Source organism: Pleurodeles waltl, chromosome 2_1 (assembly GCF_031143425.1).
Source record: "Pleurodeles waltl isolate 20211129_DDA chromosome 2_1, aPleWal1.hap1.20221129, whole genome shotgun sequence".
Lineage (NCBI taxonomy): Eukaryota > Metazoa > Chordata > Amphibia > Caudata > Salamandridae > Pleurodeles > Pleurodeles waltl.
The window spans coordinates 334,394,773-334,421,557 of record NC_090438.1 but is presented as its reverse complement, the minus strand read 5'-3'; the positions used below and the strand labels follow the sequence as shown (position 1 = coordinate 334,421,557).

The following is a 26,785-nucleotide window of genomic DNA, read 5'->3' as shown; positions in this document are numbered from 1 at the left end:
CTCCTACTCAAAGCCAAATCCATCTTCAGCTAGACCAAGGTACCTTCTCCACGCCATGCCAGTGCACCTGGCCTTAGTCCATTCTGACTAAGACAGAACCACGGCCTTATCTTGGAGCTGCATCACACTGCTCCCAACAATTTTTGGGTTTGGAGTATGTAAGTGCAAACCAGCTTTTGGGATGTAAGTGGTCGAGAAGGGAAGGATTTTCTTCAAGATTAGGGTGATTACAATTTATATTTGGATTTGCAGGCCATTCGGCATTCAAGTGTTTTAAAGAAAGCTGAGCCATGGTGCCTCTTCTTGACCTTTTAATCCCTACTTGACAGTATCTCAGTAGATTTGAACATTTCAAAGAACTCTTGAGCGTTGGTGTACCACCCATGCCAAGGCCCACCACTCCCATAACAGGCTCCCCAGTCCTTTCAGGCACAGTGATCAATAAGACAACTCCTAGGCCATCAAGGACAGTAAACATAAGTCCCCAAACCCCTCCAGCATCTGCCTCAAAGCTGCTTTAGTAATCCCTTAGCTCCAAAAGACCACCCAGTTAGAGGCATGATCGGATATTTCAGGGAAAGGTCGCAAACTATAACATGTGAAAGGTGGGTCCTCCATATCGTCCAACATAGTTATGTCCTGTCATTCCTTTTAGACCCACCGCTCTTCCCACCCACATCAGACCATCTCTCAGAGTAGCACTTGTCCATCTTGCTCCAAGAAGTGCAGGCCAGAAAAAAAAAACACTGACTGCTACTTCTGTTAGTTGAATGTTCCAAAAAGGATCAGAGGTCCTGTTTTAGATCTATGCCCTCTTGGGAAAGACAGAAAATCGAAATGGTTACACTGGCCCAAATTCTGTCTGCCCTGGATGCAGGTGACTAAATGGGGGCTTTGGGCCAGCAGGACACTTATTTCATGTTCTTATCCTGCACTCCCACAAGCACTTCTTACTGTTCGTGGTAGATCGTCTGTGCACCTCTGGTGTTCACAAAAGTGATGACAGTGGTTGCAGCATACCTGTTTTCCCCTACCTCAGCGACTGGCTGTGGAAGACGGGTTTATCACAGACAGTCGTGGACCATCTGCAGATGATGGTGCATCTCCTGACATTGTTGGGGTTCACAATCAGCGTGCCGAAGTTACACCTGACTCCTTTGCAGAGCTTTCCTTTCTTGGAGGCATCCCAAAGACTCTGCAGTTTTGGGATTTCTTTCCTACACAGAGAGAGTGTCCATTCCCTTCAGGATATGATCCCAGTATTTCATTGTCAGTGAGCATGCATCTTGCTTGTCAACAATGTTAGGTGTCATATGCATGCTCTGCAGTACAACCTGAAATGTCACGCAGAGAACCTCTCCATTTCCATCAAGGTTGTAGAGGAGACTGCTAAAGACCTGCAGTGATAGCTGTACTGCAGTTGGACTGGTGGCAGACCCCTCTGTCTGTCCCACCGAGACCTCACAGTGATGATGTAGGAAGTTGGCTCTGTATGTGCTATTTCAAAGTAAGGAATAGCATGCACAGAGTCCAAGGGTTCCCCTTAGAGGTAAAATAGTGGTAAAAATAGATAATACTAATGCTCTATTTTGTGGTAGTGTGGTCGAGCAGTAGGCTTATCCAAGGAGTAGTGTTAAGCATTTGTTGTACATACACATAGACAATAAATGAGGTACACACACTCAGAGACAAATCCAGCCAATAGGTTTTTATATAGAAAAATATCTTTTCTTAGTTTATTTTAAGAACCACAGGTTCAAATTCTACATGTAATAGCTCATTCGAAAGGTATTGCCGGTAAGTACTTTAGGAACTTCAAATCATCAAAATTGCATGTATACTTTTCAAGTTATTGACAAATAGCTGTTTTAAAAGTGGACACTTTTCACAGTTCCTAGGGGAGGTAAGTTTTGATTAGTTTTACCAGGTAAGTAAGACGCTTACAGGGTTCAGTTCTTGGTCCAAGGTAGCCCACCGTTGGGGGTTCAGAGCAACCCCAAAGTCACCACACCAGCAGCTCAGGGCCGGTCAGGTGCAGAGTTCAAAGTGGTGCCCAAAACACATAGGCTAGAATGGAGAGAAGGGGGTGCCCCGGTTCCGGTCTGCTTGCAGGTAAGTACCCGCGTCGTCGGAGGGCAGACCAGGGGGGTTTTGTAGGGCACCGGGGGGGACACAAGTCCACACAGAAATTTCACCCTCAGCGGCGCGGGGGCGGCCGGGTGCAGTGTAGAAACAAGCGTCGGGTTCGCAATGTTAGTCTATGAGAGATCTCGGGATCTCTTCAGCGCTGCAGGCAGGCAAGGGGGGGATTCCTCGGGGAAACCTCCACTTGGGCAAGGGAGAGGGACTCCTGGTGGTCACTTCTCCAGTGAAAGTCCGGTCCTTCAGGTCCTGGGGGCTGCGGGTGCAGGGTCTCTCCCAGGCGTCGGGACTTTAGGTTCAAAGAGTCGCGGTCAGGGGAAGCCTCGGGATTCCCTCTGCAGGCGGCGCGGTGGGGGCTCAGGGGGGACAGGTTTTGGTACTCACAGTATCAGAGTAGTCCGGGGGTCCCTCCTGAGGTGTCGGTTCTCCACCAGCCGAGTCGGGGTCGCCGGGTGCAGTGTTGCAAGTCTCACGCTTCTTGCGGGGAGCTTGCAGGGTTCTTTAAAGTTGCTGGAAACAAAGTTGCAGCTTTTCTTGGAGCAGGTCCGCTGTCCTCGGGAGTTTCTTGTCTTTTCGAAGCAGGGGCAGTCCTCAGAGGATGTCGAGGTCGCTGGTCCCTTTGGAAGGCGTCGCTGGAGCAGGATCTTTGGAAGGCAGGAGACAGGCCGGTGAGTTTCTGGAGCCAAGGCAGTTGTCGTCTTCTGGTCTTCCGCTGCAGGGGTTTTCAGCTGGGCAGTCCTTCTTCTTGTAGTTGCAGGAATCTAATTTTCTAGGGTTCAGGGTAGCCCTTAAATACTAAATTTAAGGGCGTGTTTAGGTCTGGGGGGTTAGTAGCCAATGGCTACTAGCCCTGAGGGTGGGTACACCCTCTTTGTGCCTCCTCCCAAGGGGAGGGGGTCACATCCCTAATCCTATTGGGGGAATCCTCCATCTGCAAGATGGAGGATTTCTAAAAGTTAGAGTCACCTCAGCTCAGGACACCTTAGGGGCTGTCCTGACTGGCCAGTGACTCCTCCTTGTTATTCTCATTATTTTCTCCGGCCTTGCCGCCAAAAGTGGGGCCTGGCCGGAGGGGGCGGGCAACTCCACTAGCTGGAGTGTCCTGCTGGGTTGGCACAAAGGAGGTGAGCCTTTGAGGCTCACCGCCAGGTGTGACAATTCCTGCCTGGGAGAGGTGTTAGCATCTCCACCCAGTGCAGGCTTTGTTACTGGCCTCAGAGTGACAAAGGCACTCTCCCCATGGGGCCAGCAACATGTCTCGGTTTGTGGCAGGCTGCTAAAACTAGTCAGCCTACACAGATAGTCGGTTAAGTTTCAGGGGGCACCTCTAAGGTGCCCTCTGTGGTGTATTTTACAATAAAATGTACACTGGCATCAGTGTGCATTTATTGTGCTGAGAAGTTTGATACCAAACTTCCCAGTTTTCAGTGTAGCCATTATGGTGCTGTGGAGTTCGTGTTTGACAGACTCCCAGACCATATACTCTTATGGCTACCCTGCACTTACAATGTCTAAGGTTTTGTTTAGACACTGTAGGGGTACCATGCTCATGCACTGGTACCCTCACCTATGGTATAGTGCACCCTGCCTTAGGGCTGTAAGGCCTGCTAGAGGGGTGTCTTACCTATACTGCATAGGCAGTGAGAGGCTGGCATGGCACCCTGAGGGGAGTGCCATGTCGACTTACTCGTTTTGTCCTCACTAGCACACACAAGCTGGCAAGCAGGGTGTCTGTGCTGAGTGAGGGGTCTCCAGGGTGGCATAAGACATGCTGCAGCCCTTAGAGACCTTCCTTGGCATCAGGGCCCTTGGTACTAGAAGTACCAGTTACAAGGGACTTATCTGGATGCCAGGGTCTGCCAATTGTGGATACAAAAGTACAGGTTAGGGAAAGAACACTGGTGCTGGGGCCTGGTTAGCAGGCCTCAGCACACTTTCAATTGTAAACATAGCATCAGCAAAGGCAAAAAGTCAGGGGGCAACCATGCCAAGGAGGCATTTCCTTACACAACCCCCCCCCCAAACGAAAGAGGATGAGACTAACCTTTCCCAAGAGAGTCTTCATTTTCTAAGTGGAAGAACCTGGAAAGGCCATCTGCATTGGCATGGGCAGTCCCAGGTCTGTGTTCCACTATAAAGTCCATTCCCTGTAGGGAGATGGACCACCTCAACAGTTTAGGATTTTCACCTTTCATTTGCATCAGCCATTTGAGAGGTCTGTGGTCAGTTTGAACTAGGAAGTGAGTCCCAAAGAGGTATGGTCTCAGCTTCTTCAGGGACCAAACCACAGCAAAGGCCTCCCTCTCAATGGCACTCCAACGCTGCTCCCTGGGGAGTAACCTCCTGCTAATGAAAGCAACAGGCTGGTCAAGGCCATCATCATTTGTTTGGGACAAAACTGCCCCTATCCCATGTTCAGAGGCATCAGTCTGCACAATGAACTGCCTAGAATAATCTGGAGCTTTTAGAACTGGTGCTGAGCACATTGCCTGTTTCAGGGTGTCAAAGGCCTGTTGGCATTCCACAGTCCAGTTTACTTTCTTGGGCATTTTCTTGGAGGTGAGTTCAGTGAGGGCTGTCACAATGGATCCATATCCCTTCACAAACCTCCTGTAATACCCAGTCAAGCCAAGGAATGCCCTGACTTGAGTCTGGGTTTTTGGAGCTACCCAGTCCAGAATAGTCTGGATCTTGGGTTGGAGTGGCTGAACTTGGCCTCCACCTACAAGGTGGCCCAAGTAAACCACAGTTCCCTGCCCTATCTGGCATTTGGATGCCTTGATAGAGAGGCCTGCAGATTGCAGAGCCTTCAAAACCTTCCTCAGGTGGACCAGGTGATCCTGCCAGGTGGAGCTAAAGACAGCAATATCATCAAGATAAGCTGTGCTAAAGGACTCCAAGCCAGCAAGGACTTGATTCACCAACCTTTGGAAGGTGGCAGGGGCATTCTTTAAACCAAAGGGCATAACAGTAAACTGATAATGCCCATCAGGTGTGGAGAATGCTGTTTTCTCTTTTGCTCCAGGTGCCATTTTTATTTGCCAGTACCCTGCTGTCAAGTCAAAGGTACTTAGGAATTTGGCAGCACCTAATTTGTCTATGAGCTCATCAGCTCTTGGAATTGGATGAGCATCTGTCTTGGTGACAGAATTGAGCCCTCTGTAGTCCACACAAAACCTCATCTCTTTCTTTCCATCTTTGGTGTGAGGTTTGGGGACCAAGACCACTGGGCTAGCCCAGGGGCTGTCAGAGCGCTCAATCACTCCCAATTCCAGCATCTTGTGGACTTCCACCTTGATGCTTTCCTTAACATGGTCAGACTGTCTAAAGATTTTGTTCTTGACAGGCATGCTGTCTCCTGTGTCCACATCATGGGTACACAGGTGTGTCTGACCAGGGGTTAAGGAGAAGAGTTCAGGAAACTGTTGTAGGACTCTCCTACAATCAGCTTGCTGTTGGCCAGAGAGGGTGTCTGAGTAGATCACTCCATCTACTGTGCCATCTTTTGGGTCTGATGACAGAAGATCAGGGAGAGGTTCACTCTCTGCCTCCTGATCCTCATCTGTTACCATCAACAGATTCACATCAGCCCTGTCATGGAAGAGCTTAAGGCGGTTCACATGGATCACCCTCTTGGGGCTCCTGCTTGTGCCCAGGTCCACCAGGTAGGTGACCTGACTCTTCCTTTCTAGTACTGGGTAAGGGCCACTCCATTTGTCCTGGAGTGCCCTGGGAGCCACAGGCTCCAGAACCCAGACTTTCTGCCCTGGTTGGAACTCAACCAGTGCAGCCTTTTGGTCATACCAAAACTTCTGGAGCTGTTGGCTGGCCTCAAGGTTTTTGGTTGCCTTTTCCATGTACTCTGCCATTCTAGAGCGAAGGCCAAGTACATAGTCCACTATGTCCTGTTTAGGCTCATGGAGAGGTCTCTCCCAGCCTTCTTTAACAAGGGCAAGTGGTCCCCTTACAGGATGACCAAACAGAAGTTCAAAGGGTGAGAATCCTACTCCCTTCTGTGGCACCTCTCTGTAAGCGAAAAGCAGACATGGCAAGAGGACATCCCATCTCCTTTTGAGTTTTTCTGGGAGCCCCATGATCATGCCTTTTAATGTCTTGTTGAATCTCTCAACCAAGCCATTAGTTTGTGGATGGTATGGGGTAGTGAATTTATAAGTCACTCCACACTCATTCCACATGTGCTTTAGGTATGCTGACATGAAGTTGGTACCTCTGTCAGACACCACCTCCTTAGGGAAACCCACTCTGGTAAAGATACCAATGAGGGCCTTGGCTACTGCAGGGGCAGTAGTCGACCTAAGGGGAATAGCTTCAGGATACCTGGTAGCATGATCCACTACTACCAGGATATACATATTTCCTGAGGCTGTGGGAGGTTCTAGTGGACCAACTATGTCCACACCCACTCTTTCAAAGGGAACCCCCACCACTGGAAGTGGAATGAGGGGGGCCTTTGGATGTCCACCTGTCTTACCACTGGCTTGACAGGTGGGGCAGGAGAGGCAAAACTCCTTAACCATGGTGGACATATTGGGCCAGTAGAAGTGGTTGACTAACCTCTCCCACGTCTTGGTTTGTCCCAAATGTCCAGCAAGGGGAATGTCATGGGCCAATGTTAGGATGAACTCTCTGAACAGCTGAGGCACTACCCCTCTCCTAGTGGCACCAGGTTTGGGGTCTCTGGCCTCAGTGTACAGGAGTCCATCTTCCCAATAGACCCTATGGGTTCCAGTTTTCTTGCCCTTGGACTCTTCAGCAGCTTGCTGCCTAAGGCCTTCAAGAGAGGGACAGGTTTCTTGTCCCTTACACAGCTCCTCCCTTGAGGGTCCCCCTGGGCCCAAGAGCTCAACCTGATAAGGTTCAAGCTCCAAAGGCTCAGTTCCCTCAGAGGGCAGAACTTCTTCCTGAGAAGAGAGGTTCCCTTTCTTTAGCTGTGTTGCAGTTGGTTTCCCAACTGACTTTCCTGTTCTCTTGGTAGGCTGGGCCATTTTTCCAGACTCCAGCTCTACTTTTTCACCCTGTGCCTTGCACTGTGCTCTTGTTTTCACACACACCAGTTCAGGGATACCCAGCATTGCTGCATGGGTTTTTAGTTCTACCTCAGCCCATGCTGAGGACTCCAGGTCATTTCCAAGCAGACAGTCCACTGGGATATTTGAGGAGACCACCACCTGTTTCAGGCCATTGACCCCTCCCCATTCTAAAGTAACCATTGCCATGGGATGTACTTTTCTCTGATTGTCAGCGTTGGTGACTGTGTAAGTTTTTCCAGTCAGGTATTGGCCAGGGGAAACCAGTTTCTCTGTCACCATGGTGACACTGGCACCTGTATCCCTCAGGCCCTCTATTCTAGTCCCATTAATTAAGAGTTGCTGTCTGTATTTTTGCATGTTAGGCGGCCAGACAGCTAGTGTGGCTAAATCCACCCCACCCTCAGAAACTAGAGTAGCTTCAGTGTGGACCCTGATTTGCTCGGGGCACACTGTTGATCCCACTTGGAGACTAGCCATACCAGTGTTACCTGGATGGGAGTTTGGAGTGGAACCTTTCTTGGGACAGGCCTTGTCTCCAGTTTGGTGTCCATGCTGTTTACAGCTATGACACCAGGCCTTTTTGGGATCAAAGTTTTTACCCTTGTACCCATTGTTTTGTGAAGAGGCTCTGGGCCCACCCTCCTGTGCAGGTTTTTGGGGGCCTGTAGAAGACTCTTTACTATTTTTAGTTTTGGTTGTCTCATCACCCTTCCCCTGGGGAGTCTTTGTGACCCCTTTCTTTTGGTCACCCCCTGTTGAAGTCTTGGACACCCTTGTCTTGACCCAATGGTCCGCCTTCTTTCCCAATTCTTGGGGAGAAATTGGTCCTAGGTCTACCAGATGCTGATGCAGTTTATCATTGAAACAATTACTTAACAGGTGTTCTTTCACAAATAAATTGTACAGCCCATCATAATTACTTACACCACTGCCTTGAATCCAACCATCTAGTGTTTTCACTGAGTAGTCAACAAAGTCAACCCAGGTCTGGCTCGAGGATTTTTGAGCCCCCCTGAACCTAATCCTGTACTCCTCAGTGGAGAATCCAAAGCCCTCAATCAGGGTACCCTTCATGAGGTCATAAGATTCTGCATCTTGTCCAGAGAGTGTGAGGAGTCTATCCCTACACTTTCCTGTGAACATTTCCCAAAGGAGAGCACCCCAGTGAGATCTGTTCACTTTTCTGGTTACACAAGCCCTCTCAAAAGCTGTGAACCATTTGGTGATGTCATCACCATCTTCATATTTAGTTACAATCCCTTTAGGGATTTTCAACATGTCAGGAGAATCTCTGACCCTATTTATGTTGCTGCCACCATTGATGGGTCCTAGGCCCATCTCTTGTCTTTCCCTCTCTATGGCTAGGATCTGTCTTTCCAAAGCCAATCTTTTGGCCATCCTGGCTAACTGGATGTCCTCTTCACTGGGGCTATCCTCAGTGATTTCAGAGGTGTTGGTCTCTCCTGTGAGGGAACCAGCATCTCTGACTATTATTTTTGGAGTCAGGGTTTGAGGGACCCTGTTCTCCCTAGATAGGACTGGTAGGGGGGAATTGTCCTCCAAGTCACTATCCTCTTCCTCTGAGTTGCCACCCTCAGAGGGGTTGGCCTTTTCAAACTCTGCCAAAAGCTCCTGGAGCTGTATTTTGGTAGGTTTGGGGCCCATTGTTATTTTCTTTATTTTACAGAGTGACCTTAGCTCCCTCATCTTAAGATGGAGGTAAGGTGTGGTGTCGAGTTCCACCACAGTCACATCTGTGCTAGACATTTTGCTTCTAAAAGTTGGAATACTTTTTAAGAATCTACAACTGGTTCTAGAATCTAATTCAAACTTTTACAAACTTTTAAACTCTAAAAGAAATGCTAAACAGGATCTAACACAAGGCCCTAGCAGGTCTTTTAAGAATTTAGAAAACTTTTCAAATTGCAAAAATCAATTTCTAATGACAATTTTGGAATTTGTCGTGTGATCAGGTATTGGCTGAGTAGTCCAGCAAATGCAAAGTCTTGTACCCCACCGCTGATCCACCAATGTAGGAAGTTGGCTCTGTATGTGCTATTTCAAAGTAAGGAATAGCATGCACAGAGTCCAAGGGTTCCCCTTAGAGGTAAAATAGTGGTAAAAATAGATAATACTAATGCTCTATTTTGTGGTAGTGTGGTCGAGCAGTAGGCTTATCCAAGGAGTAGTGTTAAGCATTTGTTGTACATACACATAGACAATAAATGAGGTACACACACTCAGAGACAAATCCAGCCAATAGGTTTTTATATAGAAAAATATCTTTTCTTAGTTTATTTTAAGAACCACAGGTTCAAATTCTACATGTAATAGCTCATTCGAAAGGTATTGCCGGTAAGTACTTTAGGAACTTCAAATCATCAAAATTGCATGTATACTTTTCAAGTTATTGACAAATAGCTGTTTTAAAAGTGGACACTTAGTGCAATTTTCACAGTTCCTAGGGGAGGTAAGTTTTGATTAGTTTTACCAGGTAAGTAAGACGCTTACAGGGTTCAGTTCTTGGTCCAAGGTAGCCCACCGTTGGGGGTTCAGAGCAACCCCAAAGTCACCACACCAGCAGCTCAGGGCCGGTCAGGTGCAGAGTTCAAAGTGGTGCCCAAAACACATAGGCTAGAATGGAGAGAAGGGGGTGCCCCGGTTCCGGTCTGCTTGCAGGTAAGTACCCGCGTCGTCGGAGGGCAGACCAGGGGGGTTTTGTAGGGCACCGGGGGGGACACAAGTCCACACAGAAATTTCACCCTCAGCGGCGCGGGGGCGGCCGGGTGCAGTGTAGAAACAAGCGTCGGGTTCGCAATGTTAGTCTATGAGAGATCTCGGGATCTCTTCAGCGCTGCAGGCAGGCAAGGGGGGGATTCCTCGGGGAAACCTCCACTTGGGCAAGGGAGAGGGACTCCTGGGGGTCACTTCTCCAGTGAAAGTCCGGTCCTTCAGGTCCTGGGGGCTGCGGGTGCAGGGTCTCTCCCAGGCGTCGGGACTTTAGGTTCAAAGAGTCGCGGTCAGGGGAAGCCTCGGGATTCCCTCTGCAGGCGGCGCGGTGGGGGCTCAGGGGGGACAGGTTTTGGTACTCACAGTATCAGAGTAGTCCGGGGGTCCCTCCTGAGGTGTCGGTTCTCCACCAGCCGAGTCGGGGTCGCCGGGTGCAGTGTTGCAAGTCTCACGCTTCTTGCGGGGAGCTTGCAGGGTTCTTTAAAGTTGCTGGAAACAAAGTTGCAGCTTTTCTTGGAGCAGGTCCGCTGTCCTCGGGAGTTTCTTGTCTTTTCGAAGCAGGGGCAGTCCTCAGAGGATGTCGAGGTCGCTGGTCCCTTTGGAAGGCGTCGCTGGAGCAGGATCTTTGGAAGGCAGGAGACAGGCCGGTGAGTTTCTGGAGCCAAGGCAGTTGTCGTCTTCTGGTCTTCCGCTGCAGGGGTTTTCAGCTGGGCAGTCCTTCTTCTTGTAGTTGCAGGAATCTAATTTTCTAGGGTTCAGGGTAGCCCTTAAATACTAAATTTAAGGGCGTGTTTAGGTCTGGGGGGTTAGTAGCCAATGGCTACTAGCCCTGAGGGTGGGTACACCCTCTTTGTGCCTCCTCCCAAGGGGAGGGGGTCACATCCCTAATCCTATTGGGGGAATCCTCCATCTGCAAGATGGAGGATTTCTAAAAGTTAGAGTCACCTCAGCTCAGGACACCTTAGGGGCTGTCCTGACTGGCCAGTGACTCCTCCTTGTTATTCTCATTATTTTCTCCGGCCTTGCCGCCAAAAGTGGGGCCTGGCCGGAGGGGGCGGGCAACTCCACTAGCTGGAGTGTCCTGCTGGGTTGGCACAAAGGAGGTGAGCCTTTGAGGCTCACCGCCAGGTGTGACAATTCCTGCCTGGGAGAGGTGTTAGCATCTCCACCCAGTGCAGGCTTTGTTACTGGCCTCAGAGTGACAAAGGCACTCTCCCCATGGGGCCAGCAACATGTCTCGGTTTGTGGCAGGCTGCTAAAACTAGTCAGCCTACACAGATAGTCGGTTAAGTTTCAGGGGGCACCTCTAAGGTGCCCTCTGTGGTGTATTTTACAATAAAATGTACACTGGCATCAGTGTGCATTTATTGTGCTGAGAAGTTTGATACCAAACTTCCCAGTTTTCAGTGTAGCCATTATGGTGCTGTGGAGTTCGTGTTTGACAGACTCCCAGACCATATACTCTTATGGCTACCCTGCACTTACAATGTCTAAGGTTTTGTTTAGACACTGTAGGGGTACCATGCTCATGCACTGGTACCCTCACCTATGGTATAGTGCACCCTGCCTTAGGGCTGTAAGGCCTGCTAGAGGGGTGTCTTACCTATACTGCATAGGCAGTGAGAGGCTGGCATGGCACCCTGAGGGGAGTGCCATGTCGACTTACTCGTTTTGTCCTCACTAGCACACACAAGCTGGCAAGCAGGGTGTCTGTGCTGAGTGAGGGGTCTCCAGGGTGGCATAAGACATGCTGCAGCCCTTAGAGACCTTCCTTGGCATCAGGGCCCTTGGTACTAGAAGTACCAGTTACAAGGGACTTATCTGGATGCCAGGGTCTGCCAATTGTGGATACAAAAGTACAGGTTAGGGAAAGAACACTGGTGCTGGGGCCTGGTTAGCAGGCCTCAGCACACTTTCAATTGTAAACATAGCATCAGCAAAGGCAAAAAGTCAGGGGGCAACCATGCCAAGGAGGCATTTCCTTACAGATGACATGTGCATCGCTGGTATTGGTCATCTAGAAGAGGTGGACATCGGAGGACTCTGGTCTCCGGCAGAGATCTGTTTTCATATCAACCTGTTGGAAGTGTGGGCCGTTCGTCTTCCATGGAAGGCCTTTCTACTGTCTATTAAAAGGAGTCTGGTTCAGGTTCTCATGTACAGAACCACCGCCATGTGGTTAAGTGACAAGATGTGCGGGGTAGGGTCCTGCTTGCTCTGCTCTTCGTCTCTGGAGCTGGCTGGGGCACTAGGGTATTTGCCTGTTCGTGAACCACCCGGTGTGAACTTTGAACACCAGGGTGGACAAGCTCAGCTGGGTGTGCCTGAGGATCACAGGGGAGCACAGGACTTCTGTACACTTTCCCCACTACCTCTCCTTTTGCGAGTTCTGACAAAGATAGAAATGACAAGCCCCAAGTCATCCTACTTGTTCCAGATTAGACAAAGATAGTGTAGTACCCGGAACTCCTGGGCCTTAGCATCTGTTCTCCAGTCAGGTTACCTCTTTGGGAAGGACCTCCTATCGCAGCAGCAAGGCAGAGTCCTGCACCCTAATCTGCACCTCCATGAGTGGAGGATGAATAGAGGCAGTTGACTGCATTCCGTCTCCCTCCCAAATGTGTGTATGCTGGGTGTCATTCTACTAAGTCTGTCTACGCTGGGTGCCAGGGGATGTTTGTGGCTTGGTGTGCTACATGCAGTACTGATCCATTGCAGGCCAAGCGTTTGGACAGTGGGCACTGTTATAGGTTATCTGTCAGCTCTTTTGGGCCTTTTACATTTACTGGCCCAACTGTCCCTCTTCAAATCACCCATTGTGGTGAGAATTTTGTAATAGTTTGACTCATTTATTTCTTTAAAAACCATTGGTGATGCCACACTGAGATTCTGTTTTGAACCCTGCTTTCCTAGTCTGAACATCATTCGAACCATGCAAAGCTGGCACTAGGTCTCCTAAAGATGTTGTTTCTAGTCACTGTGTCTTCGGCTTATGTGAGTGAGCTCCAGGCTCTCTCAGTGCAGCCAGCTTATACCATCTTCTTCAAATTATGATGATGAATATAATAGGCACTGTTATCCACTTTAATGAGAAATATTTTTATGACACCGAAACGTGTTTGCATTTATCAAAAATGAATGCATTCTGTTTTCCAGCACCCAGAGTACAACAGCTGAAAATTAACTGTTGTGAGGTCACATGGGAGCCACTCCCACCAATGAAAGGAGATAACATTGTTTACGTTCTTCAACTTGCAAATGGGAGGGAATTCGATCAGGTAAGAAATGCAATTACAGACAAATGGTCACAGTAAATAATATTTTTTTGCTGGAAATTTGAAGTTATATCTAATAAGCCTTCATTTAAAGAAAATACTACATAACAAATGATTGTTTTGGTTTGGGTCTCCAGACTAATAAAAGGCATGTGGCAGCTGAATGGGTAATTCGACTCTATATTACAGTGGAAGTTTTAGATCCTTCAGCATGTTTATTTATTATGCTTAACTACGTAACATACTAAAAGCATTCAAGCACGGATATGACCCTAGCCCCATTTATGCTACATAAGTATTTGATGGCATTGTTACACCAAGCCCTTTTGTTAGTTAAGAGAAAGATTCTCAGGATTGGTAATTTGTGACATAGTCTAAGCAATGAGGTTTGAGTACATGAGTTTAAGTGACCATTCATCCATGGAGAAGTTCATTCTCACATAGAATCAGCAGTATTTAGATAACTTAATGTTCGATGGCATCTGTCGCTGTAGATACGCATGTTCTGCAATAGCTCGCCATCTGGTGTTGGGCCGGAGTGTTACAAGTTGTTTTTCTTCGAAGAAGTCTTTCGAGTCACGGGACCGAGTGACTCCTCCTTTTGTCTCCATTGCGCATGGGCGTCGACTCTATCCTTGATTGTTTTTTTTCCGCCATCGGGTTCGGACGTGTTCCTGTCGCTCCGAGTTTCGGAACGGACAATTAGCTAATTTCGGAAGATTTTCGTCGGTATTGTTGCGTTCGGGATCGGCGTACTTACATTCAACACCGCATCGAAGATCGAAGAGCTCCGGTGCCCTTCGGGGTAGTTTTTTCGATCCTCCGTCAGGGCCTGGTCGGCCCGACCGCGTGCTGAAGAACGCCGATGGAACGGACCCCGTTTCGTTTCTGCCCCAAATGCCACAATAAATACCCCTACACAGACCAACACTTGGTCTGCAACCTGTGCCTGTCACCTGAGCACAGCGAAGACACCTGCGAGGCCTGTCGTGCGTTCCGGTCCCGAAAAACACTCCGAGACCGTCGAGCCAGAAGACTTCAGATGGCGTCCGCACCGACAGCCCAACGGGAGTTCGAGGAACAGGAAGAGGAAGGTACCTTCTCGATCCAAGACTCCGACTCCGAAGGATTCGACGATACACAAACCGTGAGTAAGACGTCGAAAACCACACAGAGACACATTTACAAGGCCCAGGGGACGCCACTGCCACCAGGCCATGGCTCGACCCATAAATTCGGTGACCGACCATCGGCACCGAAAAAGGCCCAAACAGTGCCGAGATCGTCCGACTCCGGTCGAGACACCGGCACGCAGCCTTCTCGGGACCGAGAAAGTGCTGGAGACAAGCCTCGACACCGAGATGCCGGTGCCGACACGGCTCGACGCCGAGACAGCGGCACCGAAACAGATCGACGCCGAGAGGTTTCGGCCCCGAAAAAGAAAAGAGTCACCTCGGAGCCGAAAAAACACGCAGACAGGGTTTCGATGCCGAAACAAACTGCAAGCGACCCAGCTTCAGGCTCTTATACAGAAGAGCACTCGCTAACCTCCCAAATGCAGAAGCATAGGTTTGAGGAAGAGCTGCAAGCAACTGATGTGGACCATACGCAAAAGCGTATCTTCATACAGCAGGGGACAGGAAAAATAAGCACCCTTCCCCCCATTAGGAGAAAGAGAAGGTTGGAGTTCCACACGGAACAGACACCACAACCAAAAGTGGTGAAAAGAGTTACACCACCACCCTCACCTCCGCCCGTGATTGACGTTTCACCAGCACAAACTCCATCACACTCCCCAGCTCACACCACCATGAGCCAGGGTGACCAAGATCAGGACGCATGGGACCTATACGACGCCCCAGTGTCAGATAACAGTCCGGAGGCATACCCTGCGAAGCCATCTCCACCAGAAGACAGCACCGCGTACTCTCAAGTGGTGGCTAGAGCAGCACAATTTCACCACGTAAGCCTCCACTCAGAACAGGTTGAGGATGATTTCTTATTCAACACACTCTCCTCCACCCACAGCTCATACCAAACCCTGCCTATGCTCCCTGGTATGCTCCGCCACGCAAAAGACATCTTTAAGGAGCCGGTTAAAAGTAGGGCAATCACACCAAGGGTAGAAAAAAAGTATAAGCCGCCTCCTACGGACCCGGTTTTCATCACTACACAGCTGCCACCAGACTCTGTCGTTGTAGGAGCAGCTAGGAAAAGGGCCAACTCTCACACATCTGGAGATGCACCACCCCCAGATAAAGAAAGCCGCAAGTTTGATGCAGCTGGTAAAAGAGTCGCAGCACAAGCTGCAAACCAGTGGCGCATCGCGAACTCCCAGGCACTACTTGCGCGCTATGACAGAGCCCACTGGGACGAGATGCAACATCTCATTGAACATCTGCCCAAGGACTTACAAAATAGGGCAAAACAAGTGGTTGAGGAGGGACAGGCCATCTCCAACAACCAGATCCGCTCCTCCATGGACGCTGCAGATACAGCTGCACGGACAATTAATACATCTGTAACTATCAGAAGGCATGCATGGCTCCGAACGTCTGGATTTAAACCAGAGATTCAACAAGCAGTTCTCAATATGCCTTTTAATGAAAAAGAACTGTTCGGTCCAGAAGTGGACACAGCGATTGAGAAACTCAAAAAAGATACGGACACTGCCAAAGCCATGGGCGCACTCTACTCCCCGCAGAGCAGAGGGAATTACAGCTCATTCCGTAAAACGCCCTTTCGAGGGGGGTTTCGGGGTCAAAGCACACAAGCCAGCACCTCACAAGCCACACCGTCCAGTTACCAAGGACAGTATAGAGGAGGTTTTCGGGGACAATATAGAGGAGGGCAATTCCCTAGAAATAGAGGAAGATTCCAAAGCCCCAAAACCCCTACTACTAAACAGTGACTCACATGTCACTCACCCCCTCCACACAACACCAGTGGGGGGACGAATAGGTCATTATTACAGAGCATGGGAGAAAATCACTACAGACACTTGGGTTCTAGCAATTATCCAACATGGTTATTGCATAGAATTTCTACAGTCCCCTCCAAACATACCACCAAAAGCACAAAATTTAACAACACACCATTCCAATCTCCTGGAGATAGAAGTGCAGGCACTATTGCAAAAGAATGCAATCGAATTAGTGCCAAACACACAAATAAACACAGGAGTTTACTCACTGTACTTTCTGATACCAAAGAAGGACAAAACACTGAGACCAATCCTAGACCTCAGAGTAGTGAACACTTTCATCAAATCAGACCACTTCCACATGGTCACACTACAAGAAGTATTGCCATTGCTAAAGCTGCACGACTACATGGCAACTTTAGACCTCAAGGATGCTTATTTCCATATACCAATACACCCATCGCACAGGAAATACCTAAGGTTTGTATTCAAAGGAATACATTACCAATTCAAGGTACTGCCTTTCGGATTAACAACCGCACCAAGAGTCTTTACCAAATGTCTAGCGGTAGTCGCAGCACACATAAGAAGGCAGCAGATACATGTGTTCCCATATCTAGACGACTGGCTAATCAAGGCCCATTCGTTAATAGAGTGCTCAAATCACACAAATCATATCATACAAACCCTCTTCAAACTAGGGTTCACCGTCAATTTCACAAAATCCAAAATTCTGCCACGCAAGGTACAACAATACCTGGGAGCCATAATAGACACATCAAAAGGAGTAGCCACTCCAAGTCCACAAAGAATTCAAAATTTCAACACCATCATACAACGCATGTATCCAACACAAAAGATACAAGCAAAGATGGTATTACAACTCCTAGGCATGATGTCATCATGCATAGCCATTGTCCCAAACGCAAGACTGCACATGAGGCCCTTACAACAATGCCTAGCATCACAGTGGTCTCAAGCACAGGGTCACCTTCTAGATCTGGTGTTAATAGACCGCCAAACTTACCTCTCGCTTCTGTGGTGGAACAACATAAATTTAAACAAGGGGCGGCCTTTCCAAGACCCAGTGCCACAATACGTAATAACAACAGATGCTTCCATGACAGGGTGGGGAGCACACCTCGATCAACACAGCATACAAGGACAATGGAACGTACATCAAACAAAACTGCATATCAATCACCTAGAACTTCTAGCAGTTTTTCAAGCACTAAAAGCTTTCCAACCAATAATAGTTCACAAATACATTCTCGTCAAAACAGACAACATGACAACAATGTATTATCTAAACAAGCAGGGGGGGACGCACTCCACGCAGTTAAGCCTGCTAGCACAAAAAATTTGGCATTGGGCAATTCACAACCAAATTCGCCTAATTGCACAGTTTATACCAGGGATACAAAATCAACTCGCAGACAATCTCTCTCGAGATCACCAACAGGTCCACGAATGGGAAATTCACCCCCAAATTCTGAACACTTATTTCAAACTCTGGGGAACACCTCAGATAGACTTGTTTGCGACAAGGGAGAACGCAAAATGCCAAAACTTCGCATCCAGATACCCACACAAACAATCCCAAGGCAATGCCCTATGGATGAACTGGTCAGGGATATTTGCTTACGCTTTTCCTCCTCTCCCTCTCCTTCCTTACCTGGTAAACAAACTCAGTCAAAGCAAACTCAAACTCATATTGATAGCACCAACTTGGGCAAGGCAACCCTGGTACACAACGCTGCTAGACCTATCAGTGGTACCCTGCATCAAATTGCCCAACAGGCCAGATCTGTTGACACAGCACAACCAAAAGATCAGACACCCAGATCCAGCATCGCTGAATCTAGCAATCTGGCTCCTGAAATCCTAGAATTCGGGCACTTACAACTTACCCAAGAATGTATGGAAGTCATAAAACAAGCAAGAAGGCCATCCACCAGGCACTGCTATGCAAGTAAATGGAAGAGGTTTGTTTGCTACTGCCATATTAATCAAATACAACCATTACACACAACTCCAGAACATGTAGTGGGTTACTTGCTTCACTTACAAAAATCTAACCTAGCTTTCTCTTCCATTAAGATTCACCTTGCAGCAATATCTGCATACCTGCAGACTACCTATTCAACTTCCCTATATAAAATACCAGTCATTAAAGCATTCATGGAGGGCCTTAGGAGAATTATACCACCAAGAACACCACCTGTTCCTTCATGGAACCTAAATGTTGTCCTAACTAGACTTATGGGTCCACCTTTTGAACCCATGCACTCCTGCGACATACAGTTCCTAACCTGGAAGGTGGCATTTCTCATCGCCATTACTTCCCTGAGAAGAGTAAGCGAGATTCAGGCGTTTACTATACAGGAACCTTTTATACAACTACACAAAAATAAAGTCGTCCTAAGGACCAATCCTAAATTTTTGCCAAAGGTTATTTCACCGTTCCATCTAAATCAAACAGTGGAACTTCCAGTGTTCTTTCCACAGCCAGATACCGTAGCTGAAAGGGCACTACATACATTAGATGTCAAAAGAGCATTAATGTATTACATTGACAGAACAAAAAACATCAGAAAGACTAAACAACTCTTTATTGCATTTCAAAAACCTCACGCAGGAAACCCAATTTCAAAACAAGGTATAGCCAGATGGATAGTTAAATGCATCCAAATCTGCTACCTTAAAGCTAAACGACAGCTGCCCATTACACCAAGGGCACACTCAACCAGAAAGAAAGGTGCTACCATGGCCTTTCTAGGAAACATCCCAATGCAAGAAATATGTAAGGCAGCCACATGGTCTACGCCTCACACATTCACCAAGCACTACTGTGTAGACGTGTTATCCGCACAACAAGCCACAGTAGGTCAAGCCGTATTAAGGACATTATTTCAGACTACTTCCACTCCTACAGGCTGATCCACCGCTTTTGGGGAAATAACTGCTTACTAGTCTATGCAGAACATGCGTATCTACAGCGACAGATGCCATCGAACTGAAAATGTCACTTACCCAGTGTACATCTGTTCGTGGCATCAGTCGCAGTAGATTCGCATGTGCCCACCCGCCTCCCCGGGAGCCTGTAGCAGTTTAGAAGTTACCTTCAATTATTTATATATGTATCATCTCAACCTTAAATAGGTGCATACTTAGTCACTCCATTGCATGGGCACTATTACTACAATTCAACTCCTACCTCACCCTCTGCGGGGAAAAACAATCGAGGATAGAGTCGACGCCCATGCGCAATGGAGACAAAAGGAGGAGTCACTCGGTCCCGTGACTCGAAAGACTTCTTCGAAGAAAAACAACTTGTAACACTCCGGCCCAACACCAGATGGCGAGCTATTGCAGAACATGCGAATCTACTGCGACTGATGCCACGAACAGATGTACACTGGGTAAGTGACATTTTCATTACTTATTTTCATTCTGGAGTCCTAGGTTTTCTTTCTTCTTACTGACGACTCAGAAAGAGCAAAGGGAAAACAGAGAAATGTACTCTGGTACATTTACTCTTAAAGTCTGGAATAAATTTGAGAATTTTTTTGAATTCTCAAAAAATCTCATAAGCAATTGCATTCTACCCCGGAGTACTATATATGCATAAAAAATAATTCAAGTAGTGAGTGTACACAATATATCTTCCTCATTGAGAAACACCCCTATTCAGTAACTGGCTGTTTCCTTCCTATAAGAGCCTAGAGATGCACTTAACTGTTTCCCTTAAAAGGAGCAAATTTGAGTGCCTTTGCAGGGCAGGAAATAGTCTGTTAAATAATTTTGAAATCTAAAAACAGGAGTTCTGGTGTATAATTCTAACTGCACACTCCTCACCTTGTAAATACCTCCTGACACCATATTGGTTCCAGATAACTTTCTTTAGCAATTCCCTCACTCTTAGTTAGGAGATGTCATGCAGCTGTGCGTTGGGCTGATGTTGCCTAGGATGTAATGCTGGGGCCCTACGTAGCTGCCACCTCTGCGCACTGATATCAGTTCATTTCTTTCCACACCTTCTGATGACAATCCGGCGCTGACAGACTTGTTTCTCTCAATGTTTTCAAAGTGCAAAGGACATGTCCTTTCTTACAACGACAGGGGTTAAACTTTGTAAGGATTGCCATAAACTGATGCCAGTGATGTACCGTCACAAGGTCTGCCTCTGGTGTCTATGCTCCTCACACGATTCAACATTGAGCAAAAAGTGTGCAAAGATGAGCCTGAAGGCAACCTGGGATAGCAGACGACTGACGAAAAGTTAGGAAAGCCCGATCCTGCTCAAAGTTGATTATTTGAGTGCTCTCTTGTTCACAAGACAAGGCCAGTTTCTGACTGATTCTGATCAAGATCCAGATCATCACGTGAGTCAAAGAAGCACAAGCATTCCAAGCACTGTCACTCCACCAAGATGAGTAACGTTATGCCCCGGATACCTCCGGGCTACAAACCCAGTATCTGTCCCCTAAACCAGTTACAAACCTCGTTCCAATGCAACCCTAGGTTCATCTGCAACTCTGCAACACGTCAAGAAATTCAGGCATGTCATGTAGCGACTATCTGGTACCCTACCTGATCCATTTGGAGTGCCTACGGACCCTAAAGATCTGAGTGAGTGACAAATTGAGCAACAACAGGCAGATCCATTCCCAATGCCAACTGGGCCTCACAAACCTTGTTCAGACCATCCCTGACTCTGGGACCAACACCAGTCCTAACGTCCCTTAAAGTGATAAGACCAGTGTTCGGAACCCCGTGTTTCAATGCTGGCTTGGCACCACTTATGCTAGTGGGGGAGCCGATAGTCCTGTTGGACTTGAAGCAAATCTTGCGACCTCCTTTGAAGTCTCAAATCTCATGCCTACTAGCTTACTCGGGCAACACCTTAGCTTCATAATAACCTGACTGCACCGATTGATGATCACACAGGCCTACTCACCCCTACTCCAGCTCTTGCCGCTGAAGAGTCTGAGTTCTTTGTAGTAGTGATTTAGAGGGCAGCAGGGGAGTTTGACTAACAGACACCCACCACTAAGGTCAAAACCAACATCTTTACAGAGGTCCTACAACCAGGCTAGAAAACACAGGAGCCTTACCTGCCATTTACTATGGCCTTGGCATATACAGTGCTGGGCACCTGGGCAAAACCAAGATCTTGTGCACCAGTGAACGGTCATATAGCTAGGACACACACACCTGCTCCAGGTGATCCTCCTGTTCTCGTCCAACACCCTATTGTGTTTCCAACCACCCCACCAGACAGAGTCAAAATGCATGGAAGCATTCGTTAAATGCACGTTCTCTGCTAATCTTGCCTTTTTTTTAGTAAGCTCAAGTTGCCTCCTGGGTAGCTACTCGCATGAGCTGTTGGACATGGTGACCAAGATCTTACAAGCAGATCCAGAAGACCTCAGGACCACCTCTACTGTGTAGGTCAGGATGTAAGTATGTAATTCTCCCTCGGGTCTAGACTTGAATGACTGCTTGTGGTGCTTCTCTGTTGACGCCCAATGGTAGAAGTGTAATTTCATGGTTCAAGGTGGACTAAGCCTTGGAGCTCTACAAGGAGAGCAAGACAACAGCATGCTCCCTTGGATTAGCACTTCCCCTGCACAGCGGTTTTCTCAAACATTTCAGCCCATTTGAGGCTTTAAAAAGGTTTTTCAGTAGAGACTGTGCCAGACCTTGCCTCATCAAGAACAGACCCTCCATGCCTTTCGAGATAATGGCTGGGGATCTGGCCACCTGCATCCAGGTCCCCAAGGGCAACAGTCTACCCAATCCTCTGCATCAATCTCTGCAGCCACCACAAAACTGCTTTAATTTGCAGTTATTGGTGCACAATTACCTGGTAGCAGGGCGGGTCACCTCTAATCTTCACAGGTGGTAGAGCATTACATCAGACTGATGGTTGCTCCAAGATACCCACAATGGATATGCCCTCCCCTTCCTCTCAACCCCTCTCTACACCACTTGTCTATTTTGTGAGGGGAAGTTGAGGTTCTCCTGGAAAAGAGGCCCCTAGAGCAGGTACTGGCATCAGAGATTTGGTCTGGTTTTTATTCCTGTCACATTCTGGTGCCACAAGAGGTCAGAGCCCTTTATTCTGTCCTTGATCTTCGCCTTCTGAACTTCTTTCTCAAGAAGGACAAGTTCAAAATGGTAATTGTATTTATGTAGTGCCTACTAACCCTGACAAGTAGTTGAAGCACTTTTCGACGTGTAGCAAGCTGCACCGGAACCCAAAGTGGATTAGTGGTGATTAGTATAGGGAAATAAAAGTTGTTAATTCGAGCAGTATACATGTTAGTCTGGACTGAATAGGATAGAGGAGAGAATAGTCTAGAAAGTTATTTGAATAGGCAGTGGAGTCAAAATAGATTTTCATATGGCTGGGTCCAAACGGAGGTGACAGTGGGCAAAAGAAAAGTGTTTTGGGATTCTACCACGAGCGAATGCTAGTACTTACCCAAATTGCAAGCATCTCTTCCATCATTTTTGTGTGTTTGATGCACTGCACCAAAAGAAAAGAGTAAACCCAGATGTTACTCCCATGCTCACTGTGTCACTGAAAATAAGCTACAGCGACTGGAGAGCAACAATCAGGGCAAAACTGCTCTTGGATTGATTGTGTTCCGCTTCAGAAGAACAGCTCAGGCTCCTGGCAGCTCAGGTTGGACTATTCCTATTTGAGCAAGGTCAAAATTGATTTGCATATGACTGGGTTCTGTCGGCGAAAGATAGTGTGGTACCTGGAACTAATGGCCATGAGCATCTGTCCTTTGTTCAGTTTGCACCTTCAGGAAGGTCTTCTGTCGCTGCTGCAGGGCAGGGTCGTGCACCCAAACCTGCATAACCAACACCTCCATGCGTGGATATTGACCGGTGGTAGTTGACAGCCTTTAATCTTCCTCATGAAGAAACTGGTGTGATACTGACAGTGAGGCTTCCTTCCTCCAAAGCTGTTTATGCAGGAATCTAGTAGTTTGTTGCTGGTTTCCCTACTGCAACATTCAGCCTTTAGAGGTACAGTTAGCTAATATATTGTTTTTTGTCTTTCTTTCAAGGAGGGCCTTGCTTTGGCATCAGTTAAAGGTTATTTGTCAGACTTCTTTACATCTGTATGTTCAACTATCTGTTTTTCAAATCCACTGTTTTGATGCGTTTCTTGAAGGGGCAGATTCCTATGTTCCCATCAACACTATTTGTGATGCTGCAGTGAGACCTTAATTTGGGTCTCACCTTTCTCTTGTTTGCCCTGTTTGAACTAATGCATAGTTGGTCCCCACATTTCTTGACTTTGAAAACAATATGCCTTTCCATATAAGGCCCTACCAACTTCCTTTACCCCCACCTCATCCCTCCAGGATGGAAGAACAACTCCATGCCTCCATCCTAGGAGGGCCCTGAACTTTAACATTAATCGCACCAAGGAACATTGGGGGAGCGATCAGCTCTTCCTAGGTTTTTCTGGAGTGAAGAAAGGCAAAGGGGTACAGATAAGGAGCATCTCCAAATGGATTGATTTGTATATCAAGATCTGTGATGGGCTAGTTAAGAAACACACTCCAGATAACTTACATGCTCATTCCACCTCAGCAAAGGCTGCTACCACTTCGCAAGTGTGCAGTGTGGCAGTCTTGGGCATCTGTCAGGCTGGTACATGGGAGTCAGTTCATACATTCATGAAGCATTACTCATGCATAGCCTGATTCGGCAGGTGGAGCACTTTGCTGGACCTGTCCTGTAGGATTTCTTGATCTGAGCCAATTCATAGTTCCACCTACTGGGGAGGTACTGCTTTGTTATCTAGTCACAAGGTGAGGAATCAGCTGTTAGAAGTATCCATCAAAAAGAAAATGCTACTTTCCTTCAGTTATGCTTTTTCTGGTGGATACTCTGTATACCTGCAGACTCTTCACTGACCCACATACCTCCTTGTTCTGTGGAATGGACACATCTTATCCATACTAATAAGACTCCAATGCAGAAATCGACACACATTCCTAGTCTAATTTCTAAGGACTCCGTGTCAAACTGATAAGGATAGAAATCAGAAAGAAACTGACATCAGCGCTGGAGGTGACAGCGATGTAGGAGCCACAACATTGCTTCGGGGTGGAATGAACTTGACACAGACCCGCACAATGCCATCTATAAAAGCGCAAGGTAGTTGCTGTGAAAATCCTCCAGATTTAGTGTGGAACCCTAGGCTATTCACAGTGTGAGGCATCCACCAGAGAAAGCATTACCAAAGGAAATTTACTTTTTTGTTTAGGCCCTTGAGTATGACAGGTTAACAAGATCTCGAAGTCAAGACTTACTGCAGAAGGTGGAGGCTGTTAAAGACTCAGATTTAGTGTGACACAGAAATAACACTGTATAACATTAATGACGAGTCAGTGCTTTAATTTGGCAAAATAAAAGTATTTAACTAGTGTAAAGAAATGGCTCCCTGTTGCAGTTACCCCCCACTTTTGGCCTGATACTGATGCTGACTTGACTGAGAAGTGTGCTGGGGCCCTGCTAACCAGGCCCCAGCACCAGTGTTTTTTTACCTAAAATGTACCATTGTCTCCACAATTGGCACACCCCTGGCATCCCGGTAAGTCCCTTGTAACTGGTACCCCGGGAACCAAGGGCCCTGATGCCAGGGAAGGTCTCTAAGGGCTGCAGCATGTCTTATGCCACCCTAGGGACCCCTCACTCAGCACAGACACACTGCTTGCCAGCTTGTGTGTACTGGTGGGGAGAAAATGACTAAGTCGACATGGCACTCCCCTCAGGGTGCCATGCCAACCTCACACTGCCTGTGGCATAGGTAAGTCACCCCTCTAGCAGGCCTTACAGCCCTAAGGCAGGGTGCACTATACCACAGGTGAGGGCATATGTGCATGAGCACTATGCCCCTACAGTGTCTAAGCAAAACCTTAGACATTGTAAGTGCAGGGTAGCCATAAGAGTATATGGCCTGGGAGTCTGTCAAAAACGAACTCCACAGCTCCATAATGGCTACACTGAATACTGGGAAGTTTGGCACCAAACTTCTCAGAATAATAAACCCACACTGATGCCAGTGTTGGATTTATTAAAAAATGCACACAGAGGGCATCTTAGAGATACCCCCTGTATTTTACCCAATTGTTCAGTGCAGGACTGACTGGTCTCTGCCAGCCTGCTGCTGAGAGACGAGTTTCTGACCCCATGTGGTGAGAGCCTTTGTGCTCTCTGAGGACAGAAACAAAGCCTGCTCTGGGTGGAGGTGCTTCACACCTCCCCCCTGCAGGAACTGTAACACCTAGCAGTGAGCTTCAAAGGCTCAAGCTTCGTGTTACAATGCCCCAGGGCACTCCAGCTAGTGGAGATGCCCGCCCCCTGGACCCAGCCCCGACTTTATCATTTTGGTGTATAAAAATACATACAAATACAGTCTAATTTTATAACAAGGTGTTGGATTTCTTGAATGTCTTGTGTATTTGTTCTTCAGTTGTTGTGGTGGTATTTAAATGCTTAACACTAGTTACTTTGTGTAAGCCTGACTGCTCAGAGTCACAGCTATCAACGGTTGAGTAAAGGTTTGAAAAACAAAAACTACTGGTCCCAAAGGATTAATAAGTGTATCACATGGTGATGTCGCACAACTATACCCTATAACACACCTTCTAAAAGGATCAATTCCAGTATCCTTATTAGGCACTACGCATGGTTACGAGACTCTGGTTTCAAGCCAGAAGTTCAACAGCATCTGTTAAACCTGATATTCAATGGTAAATGTCTCTTTGGTATGCAAGTGGATCAGCTGACACAGTTGAAGGCTTTGTGTGCTCTCTAGACACTCTTTCTCTCAGGCTCCTTTCGTAGGTCCCTGTTTCAGATGAAATGGGATTGTGGTGGTTAGGGGGAGAGGGGAGAGGGGAGAGTAGAACCACCTGCCTTGACCGCCTCCACTTATAATCAGCAGCAGTCCATGTGAGGTTAATATAGCGGAGGATACAGAGGGAATAACACCATGGGTAGGTGCAAAAAGGGTGTGGCTAAAGAGGCCACCCCCAAAAAGCAGTATCTCCCTTCCTCCGATACTATTACACCTGTCAGGGGAATATTACAGGGATTTCTCCTGCAGTGGGAAGGAATCCCCTTCAACCAGTGGACCCTCTGTCATACAGCAGAATTACTATTTAGAGGCTACTGCATCCTCGCCAAACATTCCACCCCAGAGACCCACCCTCTCCACAGAAGATCATGCTTCCTTCATACAGACTCTCATTCTCAATGGAGCAATAGAACATGTGCTGCTACACCAGCACAGAAAATAAATGTACTCCCTTTACTTCCCCATACCCAGGAAAGTCTGGAACCTCAAACCTAAAATAGAACTCAGTCTGCTCAACAAGTACATACTGTCAGAACATTTTCAAGTGGTCGCTCTATAAAATGTCATCCCTCTGCTACAATAATGTGACCTCATTGCTGCTCTTGATCTGATTTGCCTACCTTCACATACTCATCCACCCTGCTCACCTCCATTACCTGTGGTTTGTGCTAAGTGCTCAGCATGGTCATTTCAAAGTCCTGCCCTTCAGGGTCACTGAGGCCCCCAGAGTTTTAAGAAAAATGCCTTGTGATGGTAGCCACTCATCTCA

The 26,785-nt window shown here is 47.5% G+C and overlaps 1 protein-coding gene across 2 annotated transcripts in view; it reads left to right on the top strand.

The window, feature by feature from the left end:
* Positions 1-26,785, top strand: part of LOC138264668 (fibronectin type-III domain-containing protein 3a-like) — a 406,147-nt gene that overhangs the window by 325,869 nt on the left and 53,493 nt on the right. For both annotated transcript variants that reach the window (XM_069212562.1, XM_069212561.1), the window contains one exon: positions 13,080-13,201. In XM_069212562.1, the coding sequence (XP_069068663.1) occupies positions 13,080-13,201 (122 nt within the window). The remainder of the gene's footprint in view (positions 1-13,079; positions 13,202-26,785) is intronic.